A 15,911-nucleotide genomic window follows, 5' to 3' on the forward strand; every position below is an offset into this window, starting at 1 on the left:
TCAGGTTAGAGGCTACCCAGGCAGAATATAAGGTGCTGCTCCTCCAACCTGAGTGTGGCTTCATTGCGACAGTAGAAGCAGCCTTGGACTGATGCTATGAGATCACACTGAGGTTGGAGGAGCAACACCTTGTATTTCGTCTGGGTAGCCTCCAACCAGGTGGCTTGAACATCAATTTCTCAAACTTCTGGTAATGCCCTCCACCCCCCTCATTCCACTTCACCTTTCTCCATTTCCATTTTCCTCTCTCATCTTATCTGCCCATCACCTACCTCTGATGCTATTCCTGCTTTTCTTTCTTCCATGGCTTTCTGTCCTCCTATCAGATCCACCCCCCCCCCCCCACTCCTCCAACCCAATTCTCCAATCTCTTTCACCGATCAACTTCCCAGCTATTTACTTCACCCCTCACCCCCCAAACCAGCTTCACCTAGTGTATCTTCCTCCCTCTGCCCCCCCCCCCACTTTCTAACTCTGCCCCCTCATCTTTATTCCTCCAGTCCTGATGAAGTGTCTCGGCCCGAAATGTCGACTGTGGTCTTTTCCATAGATGCTATGAAGAGTTATGCTATGAATTAATAGCACTTTCCTAAATGATTTGAAATAACAATGTTATTTAATTTAATATTTTAATTTTTTTTCCATATTTTTCTTAACTACATTTTTAAAAGATATCAGCATTTGGTTAAACCAAGCCATGAAAGGAGCACGAGATCGCCATGGTAATTCTCTACCAAATGCTCACCTTTTGATTTTGTTCCATCGACTTTGTAAATTGTTGTTTTATCGAATACGACCATTAGTTGTTTTTGATGGAAAGATGCCACTACTGAAGAAGCAAACTTTGGTAAGTGCTGTCTAATCAAGCAATCTTTATTTCACTCGCTAGATAGCAAAGTCCATACTTGTTTTATAAGTCTACAATCTGTATTAGTTATCCACAATGCTGTAAAAAGGTTGTCTTCCAGGCTTCCAATAAAATTTCTTTTAAAAGCTGAGAACAACGGCATGCTTGGGTAGGTTAATAGTTCATCATAAACAGTTAAGAATTATTTTTAACATTTTTAAGTGATTGGCTTGAAGAGTTTAATACTCTGCATTTTTTCTGACACATCTACTCCAGGTGAATACAATTATCTTCAATATACAGAGCTTGAGATCCTCAGTGATATGATGTATGAAAGAGATTATGGTACAAAATGAATTATTTCACAATATATATCAGTAATCTTTGATATGAGAGGTATGCAATGGATAGTAAACTCTTAAATAAGATGGCTTTTTATGACTAAGTTTTATAAATCGCTGAATTGTTTCTAGAACATCAGCGATGACACGACTGTGTCATATTCTTGATTTTTCAGAAGGCTTTTTGTGTTTTTTTAGGAAAAGAGCAGGCCTTTATATGACCTTTATAATGTTTGAATTTGAACTATTATTAGTGATTGCAGTATCGTTTCTGGAGAGGTTTCACTTTGTGCTTTTGTATCAAAGTATGGAATATAAGAATAGGAACAAAAAAAGTGTAATCTGCCACAAGAAAGTGTATATTTCCAAGTTTTCCAAATGGCGTATTATGCCTTTTAAATATTTCATTTTAAAGGACATTTATAATTATTTTAATTTCATATTAATAAAAATGTAAATCTAACTTTGTATTATCCCTAACTCTATTACAGAGTATAAAGACTAGCCCAAATCTATTGTGTAGCATATTTGCAGGTATACTAGGATCAGCGCAAGTATTTTTCTTTAGTTAGTGCTACGTGTTATTTTGCTATATCATGTTTTTGTTCTTGCAGTTAGGAAGCTGTGAAGTAGTTTTAGTTAAGTTTTTCTGCTGAATGCCGCAGCACTCCCATTGGCAGAGGTTGGTAGATTTACTTTGATATTAGCCGTCATGAATGTTGGAATATGAATTTATAATCGGAAAAGATAACAAACATTTTTTAAAAGGATATTTTGATGTATAGACATAAGATTTGTGTTACATTATGGTAAAAAAATTTCAGTTTGTGTTTCAGCTGCTTACTGACTAATCCAACTTGTCATTTTGCCCAAATAGAGATGTTCTTAATAGGGCTTTAATTAATCAGTATTACTATGCAATAATAATTGATCTTGGTTAAACTGAAGTCAGTGCTTATATCAGGAAAATAGGTGGAAGAGAAAGGAACTGGCAGTGAAAGACACAAAGAAAACCACAGACAAACTAATGAGAACTTTTTTGAAGAGGCATGCACTAAAAACAGCATTAGGAGGCAAAAGGTTAGTAAAGAGTTAATTTTTAGGATTATTTAGATTACAGTGGTGTACCTTTTAAAGGTTTCTGAACTTTTTACATAATGTACTCTTTCTCCTTTGCAGAGTCTTCTTCAGAATTTGCTGTCTTCATATGGACCATTAATTCTTTCTCTTTTTCCACTGGTATTACCTGATGTGCTGAGTTTATCCAGCATTTGCAGTTTATTTTTCAGATTTACCACACTTGTGGTTTTTGTTTCCATTTCCTTATTTGTCTAGATTTGCCAGTGGTTAGTTAGTCAATAGATTTGAATAATTATAATAAATACTGATTTTTAGTGGGCATGTCCAAAGCAAGAAGCATCAATGGAGCTTTCTGGCGTAGTTGAAAAAGTTTTTTTTTGTTTTCTTTTAACAAAAAAGTTGAATGTAAAGGGCTTGACACTCTCAATGATGTGGTGTCAGAATGTTAAACTGGTGTTAAAAGTATTGATTTGTAAAAAAGAGTTGGAAAATTGAATTTGCGCAATCTAAATTGACTCCTGTTGAGTAGTGTCAGCTATTGCTTTGTAGCATTTCCATGCTACTTTGCAAAATTAAGACTTCAAGTCCAAGTCCTAGCACTGGGTGGTCCAGTGCAGCACTGAGAATGCTCTTTAGATGACACAACACCAGGCAGCTGTCAGTTCTCTTCAGCAAAATGAGAAATTGTGTGATACTATTTTAAAGAAAAGAGTGAGGGAGTGATATATCTGGTCTCCAAACATTTCATTAACAGTAATATTTTTATGGATTCTTCAAGGGCTATGTAAATACAAGTTTTCTACCCTAAAGGCTGCTACATATTAATGCACACACTGAGCCTCAGCCATTGCTGGAGTATAAGGGGGGAGTGATGGTAGAGAGCTACATCTCTGGTCAAAGACTTTGGAGTATTGTAAGTTTTTAAAATGTTTTTAATATTCAGATCTTTAAGAACTGTTTTAAATTATTTTTACTTTTCAACTAAATTATACTAAACCATTAAACTTTAAGTTTAGGAAGAAAATGTAGTATTTTGTTTTCTAAATATCTGGTCAAGAGATGTTAGGAAATTCCAGCATCTCCATTTGCCATTTGACTTCCCATTGATTCCAGGAACAGAGTGGCTGTTTTGAGCTGTCAGGTTAACGAGGGAAATTTACAACACAGAGAGGAAGTAAAAAAAATGAAGAGACATGTAAAGACTGCAGTATGATCAGAGCAGTTGCCTCAATCAAAACAACTTTCAGAGGACCTTGGAAGAAGAATTATAGAGATGCATGGAGCTGAAAAAGGCTATGAAGGTGTGCCTAAGATCTGAGTGTTCATCAGTCCACAGTAAGTGAAATTGTCTACAAATGGAGGAAATTCAGTACTGTTGCTACTCTCCCTAGGAATGGGCATTCTGAAAAAGAACCCAAGGGTAACAGCAAAACTGAGAAATCTCTGGAACTTTCTAAAGTTCCTGTTCATTTGTCCACTATAAGAAAAAACAGTGAACAAGAGTGATTTTCATGTAAAGACACCATGGAAGAAACCATTGCTCTTCAAAAAAATTGCTGCACATCAGGGCCTCAGGAGACAGATAAGTGAGTAATAGCCAGGAGAGGGAAGGGCAAGAGTCACAGGCTTTGGCAGTTCGCCTTAACAGTATGTACTCCTGCTTGAGCACTGTTGGGGAATGGGGGCCGGCCTAGCTGGGGGAAGCAACAGTGGCCGCGTATCTGGCACAGATTCTGGCCCTGTGGCTCAGAAGGGTAGAGAAAGTAAGAGGAATACATCAGTCATAGGGGACTCTATAGATAGGGGGTCAGACAAGTGATTCTGTGGACGCAGGAAAGAAACACGGATGATAATTTGCCTCCCAGGTGCCAGGTTCTGGGAAGTTTATGATTGTGTCCACGATATCCTGAAGTGGGAAGGAAAATAGCCAGAGATGTGGTACATATTGGTACCAATGACATAGGTAGGAAAAGGGAGGAGGTCCTGCAAACAGACCACAGGGAGTTAGGAAGGAAGTTGAGAAGCAGGACCATAAAGATAGTCATCTCGGGATTACTGCCCATGCCTCGCGACAGCGAGTATAGGAATAGAATGAGTTGGAGGATAAATGCGTGGTTGAGAGATTGGAGCACTGGGTGGATATTCGGATTTCTGGATCCTTGGGGCAGGCCTGACCTGTACAAAAAGGGTGGGTTGCACTTGAATCCCAGAAGGACCAATACTTTAGCAGGGAAGTTTGCAAAGGCTATTTGGAGAGAGTTTAAACTAGAATTGCGGGGGGATGGGAACTGAACTGAAGAGATGGAGGAAGAGGCAGTTGGCTCACAAATAGAGAAAGCTCGTAGAAAGTGCGAGAGGGAGGATAGGCAGGTCATAGAGAAGGGATGTGCTCACGCGCTCGGACTGATGGTTTGAGATGTGTCTATTTTAATGCAGGGAGTATTATCAACAAAGTGGATGAGCTCAGAGCATGGATCAGTACTTGGAGCTACGACGTTGTAGCCATTACAGAGACTTGGGTGGCTCAGGGGCAGGAATGGTTCCTTTGAGTACCAGGCTTTAGATGTTTCAGAAAGGACAGGGAGGAAGGCAAAAGAGATGGGGACGTGGCACTGTTGGTCGGGGATAGTGTCACGGCTCCAGAAAAGGACAAAGTCATGGAGGGATTGTTTACTGAGTCTCTGTGGGTGGAAGCTAGGAACAGGAAAGGGTTAATAACTCTACTGGGTGTTTGTGATAGACCACCCAATAGTAACAGGGACATCGAGCAGCAGATAGGGAGACAGATTTTGGAAAGGTGTAATAATAACAGGGTTGTTGTGGTGGGAGATTTTAATTTCCCAAATATCAATTGGCATGTCCCTAGAGAGAGGGATTTAGATGGAGTGGAGTTTGTTAGGTGTGTTCAGGAAGGTTCCTTGACACAATATGTAGATAAGCCTACAAGAGGAGAGGCTGTACTTGATTTGGTATTGGGAAATAAACTTGGTCAGGTGTCAGATCTGGTCAGGTGTCAGTTCCCAGTTCTATCTCCTTTACCAAAATCTTGGGGTAGGCACAGATAAGTTAGGAAAGCATTTAATTGGAGTAAGGGGAAATAGGCTATCGGGCAGAACTAAGAAGCATAAATTGGAAACAGATGTTATCAGGGAAACGTTTGGCAAATGTTCAGGGGATATTTGCATGGAGTTCTGCATAGGTACATTCCAATGAGATGGGAAGGATGGTAAGGTACAGGAACTGTGGTGTACAAAGGCTGTTATAAATCTAGTCGAGAAGAAAAGAAGAGCTTACGAAAGGTTTAAAAGACTAGGTAATGATAGAGGTCCAGAAGATCATAAGGCTTGCAGGAAGGAGCTTAAGAAAGATATTAGGAGAGCCAGAAGGGACCATGAAAAGGCTTTAGCAGGCAGGATTAAAGAAAACCCCAATTCATTCTACAAGTATGTGAAGAGCAAGAGGATAAGACATGAGAGAATAGGACCAATCAAGTGTGACAGTGGAAAAAGGTGTATAGAATTGGAGGAGATAGCAGAGGTACTTAATGAATACTTTGCTTCGGTATTCACTACAGAAAAGGATCTTGGCAATTGTAGGGATGACTTAACAGCCTGACTGAAAAGCCTGAGCATATAGATATTAAGGAAGAGGACACGCTGGAGCTTTTGGAAAGCACAAAGTTGGATAAGTCACTGGGACTGGATCAGATGTACCCCAGGCTATTGTGGAAGGTGAGGAAGGAGATTGCTGTGCCTCTGGCAATGAGCTTTGCATCATCAGTGGGGACAAGTGAGGTTCTGGACTGTCGGAGGGTTGCAGATGTTGTTCCCTTATTCAAGAAAGGGTGTAGAGATAGCCGAGGAAATTATAGACCAGTGAGTATTATTTCAGTGGTTGGTAAGTTGAGAGGCAGGATTTGTGAACATTTGGAGAGGCATAATAAGATTAGGAATAGTCAGCATGGCTTTATCAAAGGCAGGTCATGCTTTATGAGCCTGATTGAGGTGTGCCTCAGGAATCTTTGCTTCAGTATTCACTACAGAAAAGGACCTTGGATAAGTCACTAAGACCAGACGAGATATACTCCAGGCTACTCTGGGAGGTGAGGGAGGAGATTGCTGAGCCTCTGGCAATGATCTTTGCATCATCAATGGGGATGGGAGAGGATCCGGAGGATTGGAGGGTTGCAGGTGTTTTTCTCTTGTTCAAGAAAGGGGGTAGAGATAGCCCAGGAAATTATAGACCAGTGAGTCTTACTTCAGTGCCTGATAAGTTGATGGAGAAGATCCTGAGAGGCAGGATTTATGAACATTTGGAGAGGCATAATATAACAGGAATAGCCAGCATGGCTTTGTGAAAGGCAGGTCATGCCTTATGAGCCAGATTGAATTTTTTTGAGGATGTGACTAAACACATTCATGAAGGTAGAGCAGTAGATGTAGTGTATATGGATTCCAGCAAGGCATTTGATAAAGTACCCCATGAAAGGCTTATTGAGAACGTCAAGAGGCATGGATCCAAGGAGACATTGCTTTGTGGATCCAGAACTGGCTTGCCCACAGAAGGCAAAGAGTAGTTGTAGACAGGTCATATTCTGCATGGAGGTCGATGACCAGTGGTGTGCCTCAGGAATCTGTTCTGAGACCCCTACTCTTCCTGATTTTCATAAATGACCTGGATGAGGAAGTGGAGGGATGGGTTAGTAAATTTGCTGATGACACAAAGGTTGGAGGTGTTGTGGATTGTGTGGAGGATGTAAGAGGTTACAACATTGATAGGATGCAAAACCGGTCTGAGAAGTGGCAGATGGAGTTCAACCTAGATAAATGTGAGGTGGTTCATTTTGGTAGGTGAAATACGATGACAGAATATAGTGTTAATGATAAGATGGTAAGACTGTTGGCATTGTGGAGGATCAGAGGGATCTTGGGGTCTGAGACTCTAGGGCACTCAAAGCTGCTGCTGAGGTTGACTGGTTAAGAAGGCATATGGTGTATTGGCCTTCATCAATCATGGGATTGACTTTTAAGAGCCAAGAGGTAATGTTGTAGCTATATAGGACCTTGGTCAGACCCCACTTGGAGTACTGTGCTCAGTTCTGGTCACCTCACTACAGGACAGATGTGGAAACCATAGAAGGGGTGCAGAGGAGATTTACAAGGATGTTATGGATTGGGGTGCATGCCTTATAAGAATAGGTTGAGTGAACTCGGCTGTTTTTCCTTGGAGCAAGGGAGGATGAGAAGTGACCTGATAGAGGTGTATAAGATGATGAGAGGCATTGATCGTGTGGATTCCCAGGGCTGCGATGGCTAGAACGAGAGGGCACAGTGCTTGGAAGTGAGTACAGAGGAGATGTTGGGTAAGTTTCCAAGCAGAGAATGGTGAGTGCGTGGAATGGGCTGCCAGCGACGGTGATGGAGGCAGATACGATAGGGTCTTTCAAGGTACATGGAACTTAGAAAAATAGAGGGCTATGGATAACCCTAGGTAATTTCTAAAGTAAGGGCAAGTTCAGCACAGGATTTTGGGCTGAAAGGCCTGTACTGTACTGTCAAGTTTGCAAAAGGCTACCAGGGTGTTCCACAACACTTCTGAGACAATGTTCTGTGGACAGCTGAGACAAAAGTTGAACTTTTTGGCAGAAATACACACAACTGTGTTTGGAGGAAAAAGGGTACTGCACACCAACACCAAAACCTCATCCCAGCAGTGAAGCACGGTGGAAGGAGCATCATGGTTTGTGGCTGCTTTGCTGCCTCAGGCCTGGACAGCTTGCAATCATTGTGAAAATAATGAATTCAAAATTGTATCATGACATTTTACAGGATAATGTAAAGGTAGAGGTCCATCATTTGAAGCTTAATAAAGTTAGATGATGCAACAAGACAGTGATCCAAAAGACAAGAGTAATGGTTTAAGAAGAAGAAAATTTGTGTTTTGAAATGGCCAGGTTGGAGTCCAGACCTTACCTAATTGAGATGCTGTGGCATGAAGAAGGCTATCATGCAAGGTAAACCAGAAATATTGTAGAACTGAATCAGTTTGGTATGGAGGAATGGTCTAAAATTCCTCTCTACCATTGTGCAAGTATGAATAATGGCTACAGGAAATGTTTGGTGGAAGTTATTGCTGCTAAAGGAGGTTCTACCAGTTATTAAATACAAGGGTTCACATACTTTTGCAGCCTGGACGATGAATAATCAAACAATGTGTTCAATAAAAATATGGTAAGTAAGTTATTTGTGTGTTTTTCATTGAGGCAAATTGTGTTTGTCTATTATTGTGACTGAGATGAAAATCAGATCATATTTTATGAGTAATTAATGCAGAAAACCAGGTAACTGCAAAGGGTTCACAAACTTTTTCTTGCAACTGTATATCTAATGGTCTTGTTAAACTCTGCTTTGCATTTCAAGGGCTGCATTCTGCCCAGATATTGCCAGATATGGAGTGTTGTGTCTCAACTTTGCTTGGATTTTCTTGGAACAGTGCAAGAGACCACTGACAGGTTGAAATCAAAATGGAAGTCAGATGGCAAATTAAAGTGATGAACACCTGGAAGCTGAAGCTCTTCTCCTCCCTCTGGCCCCTCCATTACCCACAGTCCTGAATTTAAAATATTATTTATATATGTCTAATTGGATTTTCTTGTGAAAATAACCTGAGTGTCTAGATTTTGTAGGCTTATTTGTTTAGCAATTAGTAGATTCTCAGCTTAAAATTACTTTGCAGTTAGGATTCACATAGAAAGTGATACCTTGGCAGTAATGGTACATAATGAGCAGCTGTAGAACCACCAAATATATACCTATTTTAAAAGTTCAAATAATTTCCAACACATTGCTGTATCCTAATTATTATTTGTGGATAATACTGTTATCACTGAATCTATATTTCCATGAAATATCTGAATAATCATGAGCTAATTTTAAAATATTACTACAGCAGAAAATATGGAATGAAAAATTATATTTTGAGCTGATTAAATCTGTAGATTTTTTAAGTTTGTTTGTAAGTATTACAACCAACATTCATTCAAGTGAGTGAGAAATACAGAGCAAATATGGACAGATATTTCAGTTTATATATAGATCAACTTTTCTAATTGCATCAGCAACCAAGAAAAAAAATTCATTTTCGAAATTAGTTTCTGAGGCATTTTCTTTTTTTCTTGTGAACAGTGATGAGATTATCCCCAGTCTTTCTCAGGTGAGAAGAGGAGAAACTGATGATATTTTCAACCTGCCTTCCTTGTCACAGAAAGAGGAAAATAGGTTTGTATGATGCTTTTTAAAATTTGGTTTTAATTGCAGCACTTGTTAAAATCCCGTATTATGTATATTCTGATTTGTAATGAAATTCCATTAGTTGCAACCTGCTTATTTTAAGAGGTTCAGGAATATGATGGATTTGATGATGTTACTGCACTTTAAGTGGCAAGTTCAATCATTTGAAAGACTGTTGTGGTATTTTCCAAAACCCAAGTACAAACTCATTGTATTGCCTGCATGACATTAACTTAGAGCTGGATCTTCAGATGACCAGCTAATAGTTACTCATATAACTGTTGGAATTTGTTCTTACCAGGAGATAGGTAAACAAGCTCATATTTTGTGCTGTAATTTGATGCTTTTGAGGTAATGCCAAAGGACCTCTTGAGTTTTGGTGTTCTCTGCTACAATAGCAAAGTACTGTATAATACCATGGGGAGGAACAGTAGTATAGCAGTCAGTACAATCACTTTACAATGCCAGCGATCATTTGGGTTAAAATCCCACTGCTGGCTGTAAGGAGTTTATATGTTCTCTCTGTAACTGCGTGGATTTCCTTTGGATGCTCCAGTTTCCTTCCGCATTCCAAAGATAAACAGTTAAGGTTAGTAAGTTGTGGGCATGCTGTTGGCATTAGATATGTTCTCAACACTTGCGGCTGCCTCGCTGATTTGATTTGATGCAAAAAACTGATTTCACTCTGTTTTGATGTGCACATGACAAATAGCACTAACATTTAAGTACAGCATACAATACAAGCCAAGTCCACCAATAAGGTTAGCATTACAGTGGGAATTCCTGACCCTGGGTTGGTGGATTGATCCAATACTGGCAATCTAGACAATTGACATGATTTGAATGAATATTGTCATTCTGTCAGCTGGACTGAATGATGAGAGGCTTCCTCCTAAATGAGAATGTGGAAAGGAATAAGGCTTTATGATTGAGAACTCGTTAGTAGACAAGGGACTGGAGTTCACCTGGATCAGTGAAGACTCATGAATAGACTAGCCTGGCTCAAGAAACTTAAAGGAGCTTGGCCTTAATCTGAGAAACAAATGGATTATCTTGTTCAGAAAGGTTCTGGGCATGTACACTTCTTGTGGCTCATTGAGACCTTGGAAATGGACTGTGAGATTTGGCTTAAAGAAAAAGTCAAGTCAAGTCACTTTTTATTGTCATTTCGACCATAACTGCTGGTACAGTACATAGTAAAAATGAGACAATGTTTTTCAGGATCATGATGTTACATGACACAGTACAAAAACTAGACTGAACTACATAAAAAAAAACAACACAGAGAAAAAAACACACAACTACCCTAGACTACAGACCTACCCAGGACTGCATAAAGTGCACAAAACAGTGCAGGCATTACAATAAATAATAAACAGGACAATAGGGCAGTAAGGTGTCAGTCCAGGCTCTGAAATCTCGTTTGGTGGGACCTAACTTAATGAGAGCATGGATTTGTAGGGTCTGGTGGAATTGAGTGTCTGGGTTAATAAAACCCTAGGATCTGTTCGGTCTTCCCCAAAATATTTTGATATTAACACATAAGACAATTCTTGCCCTTGGGAATCATGATTTCTCCAGTGAGTGGAATATTTAAAAGAATATACTAAGTATGATATACTTAATCTTCAACAGAGATATTACATGGTGGGCTCATGCTTATGCTGAGTTGAGGTCCTATCAAAGAAACTGTGGTTAATTAATGGAGTACATTTTCTTGATGGCACATGTTCCTTGAGAGTGCTGGATCTGGAGAATTTGGTGCCAACCAAGCAGGCAGCTTAATTTAGGACAATGTTGCACTTTTAGTTCTAACTTGCACCTTGCAAAGTCAGTACTAAAAGTTTGTGCTATCAACTTGTTCCTGTTTCCTTTGCTGACGTAACAGTTTTCCTAAACCACAGGGACTTGGGGATCGGTCTAGAAATGGAGCAGTACTTAACAAGTAATCCTTCCCCAAGTAATGGAAATAGTAGTAAATGTTTCCTTTTCCTTTTTTTGTTTTAATTTTAGATTGTTATTTTCTTTGCAATGTTAAATTGATATTGAGAGGATATATAAATCTATTTACACTGTTGACATGCAACTCAGAAGTAGCTTTTCACTTGTAGCTCAGATGAAGAGAGAGAGAAGGACTGGGAAGAGAGGATGAAGAATGAAAAATTATTGCAGGTAATTGATCAGTTCCTGAGAGAATGTTTACCTTTGGGAAAACCTTGGTTTCCTCGGCTGTGTAAGTCCAGGGAAAACAATCCCTGGCGCCGCCAAACATATGAGATTCGGGCGCGAGTCCACCTCAAACCTTCTGTTTGTGTGGATGCTGTGTAATTTGTTACTGTTATAAATGAGCGCCATGAAATAAGACAATACACTGCATACAATTAAATGACTTAGCTATATATTTCTTGATTTGACTAAAGGGTTAGTAAAGAAAAGAACAAAAAAAAGGGCCTATTTTAATGAAACAGTGTAATGTGCAGAAGTTGGAGCTCACGGTTTTCCCAAGTCAATAGATCTCACCCTGGGCTTTGTCGAATCACTGTCCCGCTCTGTGTTGAATCCTACACTGTTTCTCTCAGTTGCCTTCTCTGTTCATCTCTCTCGAACCACACAAAAAAAAACCCAAGCCCAACCTTAATGTCCCTCACTAGAGAGTCCTCCCTTTCAATTTGACCATCCTAATTGGATGGCAGACTTTTCTCTTCATATCTTCAACAATAACCCAAACATAAGCTGAAAATAAGCAGCTTGCACAGAACAGCACTAAATGAAACACATGCAGCATAACAGTAAAAAATATCAAACAGGGCATTACACCTTAATTTGCTTAAAGCAGTCAATTCATCTTTTTGAAAAAGTAATTATGATTTTTTCATTAGAATTCACGTGTTAGCAAGCGCAGAGCCAGAGGGAAATGGGCAGAAGTTGAGAACAAAAGGGAAAGACTCATGATAGAAAAATTTGAAGAAGTAGCTGTGGATGGGAATCTGGATTAAAAACAGAGCAATTGTTTGGGGCCAAAGGGTCTTTGGCTCTAGCATTTTCTCTGTTTCTCTTTCCAAGCCTGTGAAGAATTGCTATGTTTCTCTCCCTCGTCTTAGCTCCACTCTTCCTCATTATTTATTCACTTTGCTCAGATGGGAAAATGAATAAATAATGAGGTAGCATGGAGCTAGGGAGAGGAGTCAGAGGAAGAGTGACATAGCATTTGGGAGTAGATGCCTAAAATGTGGTGGGAAAGAAATATTGGGGGATTTTAACAAGTTAGCCAACCCTATAATCCACTCTCCTGCAATTCTTTTTAAACTAAATCAATAATTCCATCTGTTTTTTCAAATATTTTACTTGGTTTTTTTCCTGAACCACAAAGAAATGGAAAGCTGTGAAAATGTCAGGCTCTACATATATCTACATCTATCACCTTAACAAGTGGTTGCAATACTTTCTGTTGCTCCTTGCAGCACAGGCCTTTGATCCATAGACAAATTCATGTGTTTTCAAGTTTAATTATCATTCAAGCATCTATGAATACAGACAAATGAAACAGCATTCCTCTGGGGCCAAGGTACAAAGCACAGTACCAATAGTCATACACAGCACAAGGTATGAATAATACATATAACAAGTAAACATACAAAGAAAAATATAACCCAAGTTCTTGAGTGACATATCCTGTCAATTGATGGTGCACAAGTGTTATCATAAGAACAAGCTGTGCTCAGCAGTCTGTAGACAAACATGCACACTGCACATAACCCAGCTTGTCTTGTACCGAGCGAACACTGGATTGCTGCATCGACGGGAGAGGCCAGCCCCCAACCCAGCATGGATGCTATGCTATACTGCCTCCAGTGTTTCCTCTCCTGGACTGCTGCAAACAGGCAAGTCCACGGCTTATGTTGTAGTTCTCAGTGCAACCGAGGCCACACTGCTCCCATCATCTGTCCTGCCAATAAGCAAGGGAAACAGACTTGCATTATTTTACATTATCAATGTCCAACAGGGTCTCGTGATTGCAAGTGAGGCATCCAAGACAGTCATTCGGTGCTTGGCTCCGAAACCTTTCTGTAGCAGGCAGTAACATGATCCACACCAAGACCAGCTCCTCTGTCCACCTGCCATACTTGAAGCTCTTTTAACACCCAGCATTATCTTGCAAGCATAAAAAAAGATCTTTGAAAAAAGACAAAAACACTGAGGTCACTGCATCCGAACATGCCACCATCTTACTGAAAATACTTAAATGATAAGCAATAAATAGTATTTTTTTAATTTGTGTTTTCCAAATATATTTTAAGAATGAATTTCTTGAGAATCCTAATTCTGTGGACATTGATTCTGAAGACTTTGTAAGTTTGCCTCCAGAGGTAAGGCATGAAATCTTGACAGACCTGAAAGAATTCAGCAAGCGTCGGAGAAGTTTGATGGAGCCTCTGCCTCAGGTAGGTTGACGTATTTTGTACAACATCCATTGAATCCCCTTTATCGATCCTACTTGCAATCTTCTCAAAGAATTCCAACAGGTTCGTCAGGCAGGATTTTCCTTTAAGGAAATCATGCTGACTTTGTCCTATCTTGTCCTGTGTCACCAAGTACTCCATAACCTCATCCTTAATAATTGACTCCAACGTCTTCCCAACCACTGAGGTCAACTGGCTAACTGGTCTCTAATTTCATTTCTGCTGCCTTCCTCCTTCCTTAAAGAGTGGAGTGACATTTACAGTTTTCCTGTTCTCTAGCACCATGCTTTGTTTTATGCCCTCTCTTTTGTTTTTACATTAGCTTTGACTTCCCTTGTCGGCCATGGTTTTACTATTTTGCCATTTGAGTATTTCTTGGGTTTTGGAATACATCTATCCTGCAATTTCCTCATTTTTCCCAGAAACTCGCGCCAGTTCTACCCTGCTGTCATCCCTGCCAGCAGCTCCTTCCAATTTACTTTGTCCAATTCCTTTCAGATACCACTGTAGTTTCCTTTACTCCTCTGAAATACTGCTACATCAGACTTTACTTCCTTCCTATCAAATTAATGTATTGGTTTCTAAGAAAAAACAATCTTCAAATCAGGATGTCTAAACACTTTCTAACAAACCTTTGTGCTCTTTCCCAAAGGAGTCAACTGATTTTTCCCAGTACCAGTTGTCTGGTTTACTTAAACGCAACAGACTTAACCAACATATTGAAGGTGTTCAGAAAGAGATGAACCGACAGTACTGTGGTGAAATTCAAGTAGAGTGGGGGGATAACGAAGGGGGATTCTTTAAGGATATAGAAGCCAGGCGGCTTGTATCAGAAGATGCTTCACACTACATTCTGTTAAAAGGTACAGAGAATATTGATTAAATGTCATTTTTTATGTAGCAGTTCTGTTTCATTCAGATTATCTTTATATCAACTAGTTTTTAAATTCAAACTTTTAACAGTAGTTTGTCCAAGTAAAAATATTTCTCTGCTTCTGAAGTGCTTCAGTAAGGAGAAAGAAAATGGAGTTTGTCTAATTCTCCCCCTGTGTATTTTCTACCTTGTATACAGTGATGCTGTAAAGAGCATGTGGCAACGTGTAGAAAATTATGCAAAATGAATACCTACTAATATTGAAATAGACAAATCACTTGCGTTGATTTAAACAAATATATATTGGGTAAACATGCAACTGTGTTTTTGTATAATAGTGGAGTTTTTCATATTTTTTAAATGATTAACATATTGGTGCTTTACACTTGAAACACTCAATATCAAACATCATCTCTTTCCAAATGCGTATCACCTATCAGGACTGATACAATGGCTACACTGTGGGAAATATTCCTTCTACTGTTGTGCATCAACAGATGAAACCTGATTACAGGATGGATGCCAGAAAATTAAAACAATTCTGTTTGTTTAGATACAGCTTGGTAACAGGTCCTTTGGGCCTAACAAGTCCATGCTGCCTACACCCTGTGACCAATTGGCCTATTAACCCTTGCATGTTTGGAATGTAGGGGGAAACTTGAGCTTCAAGAGGAACCTCACACAGTCACAGCAAGAACATATAAACTCCTTACAGACAGCGTGGAATTGAACATATTAATGATAATGTAATATCATTATGTTAATCACTACTCTGACTTTATCCTATCTTTACAGAACTATCTTATTGAAGTTGGTTGTAGCTCCATCAATACAACAGCTGTCCTCCATTTTAATTAAAGGGAACACGGCTACAGTGTTGTTAGCAGTGTCTATCTAAATATGCAGCTAAGCATTCTTGGGCTACCTAGGAATATTGAGTACTGGTGGTTTATTGCCTAAAAAAATAATGAAACCAATCCAACAAACTAAATTAATATCGTAGAACCTGTTGTATTTATC

The 15,911-nt window shown here is 39.4% G+C and overlaps 1 protein-coding gene across 1 annotated transcript in view; it reads left to right on the forward strand.

Moving 5' to 3' along the window:
• The window catches only part of ercc5 (excision repair cross-complementation group 5), a 142,818-nt gene that overhangs the window by 105,109 nt on the left and 21,798 nt on the right, over positions 1-15,911 (forward strand). The window contains exons 13-18 of the mRNA XM_059963446.1: positions 672-847; positions 2,153-2,268; positions 9,453-9,545; positions 11,669-11,729; positions 13,856-13,999; positions 14,670-14,880. Of these exons, the coding sequence (XP_059819429.1) occupies positions 672-847; positions 2,153-2,268; positions 9,453-9,545; positions 11,669-11,729; positions 13,856-13,999; positions 14,670-14,880 (801 nt within the window). The remainder of the gene's footprint in view (positions 1-671; positions 848-2,152; positions 2,269-9,452; positions 9,546-11,668; positions 11,730-13,855; positions 14,000-14,669; positions 14,881-15,911) is intronic.

Source organism: Hypanus sabinus, chromosome 3, assembly GCF_030144855.1.
Source record: "Hypanus sabinus isolate sHypSab1 chromosome 3, sHypSab1.hap1, whole genome shotgun sequence".
NCBI lineage: Eukaryota > Metazoa > Chordata > Chondrichthyes > Myliobatiformes > Dasyatidae > Hypanus > Hypanus sabinus.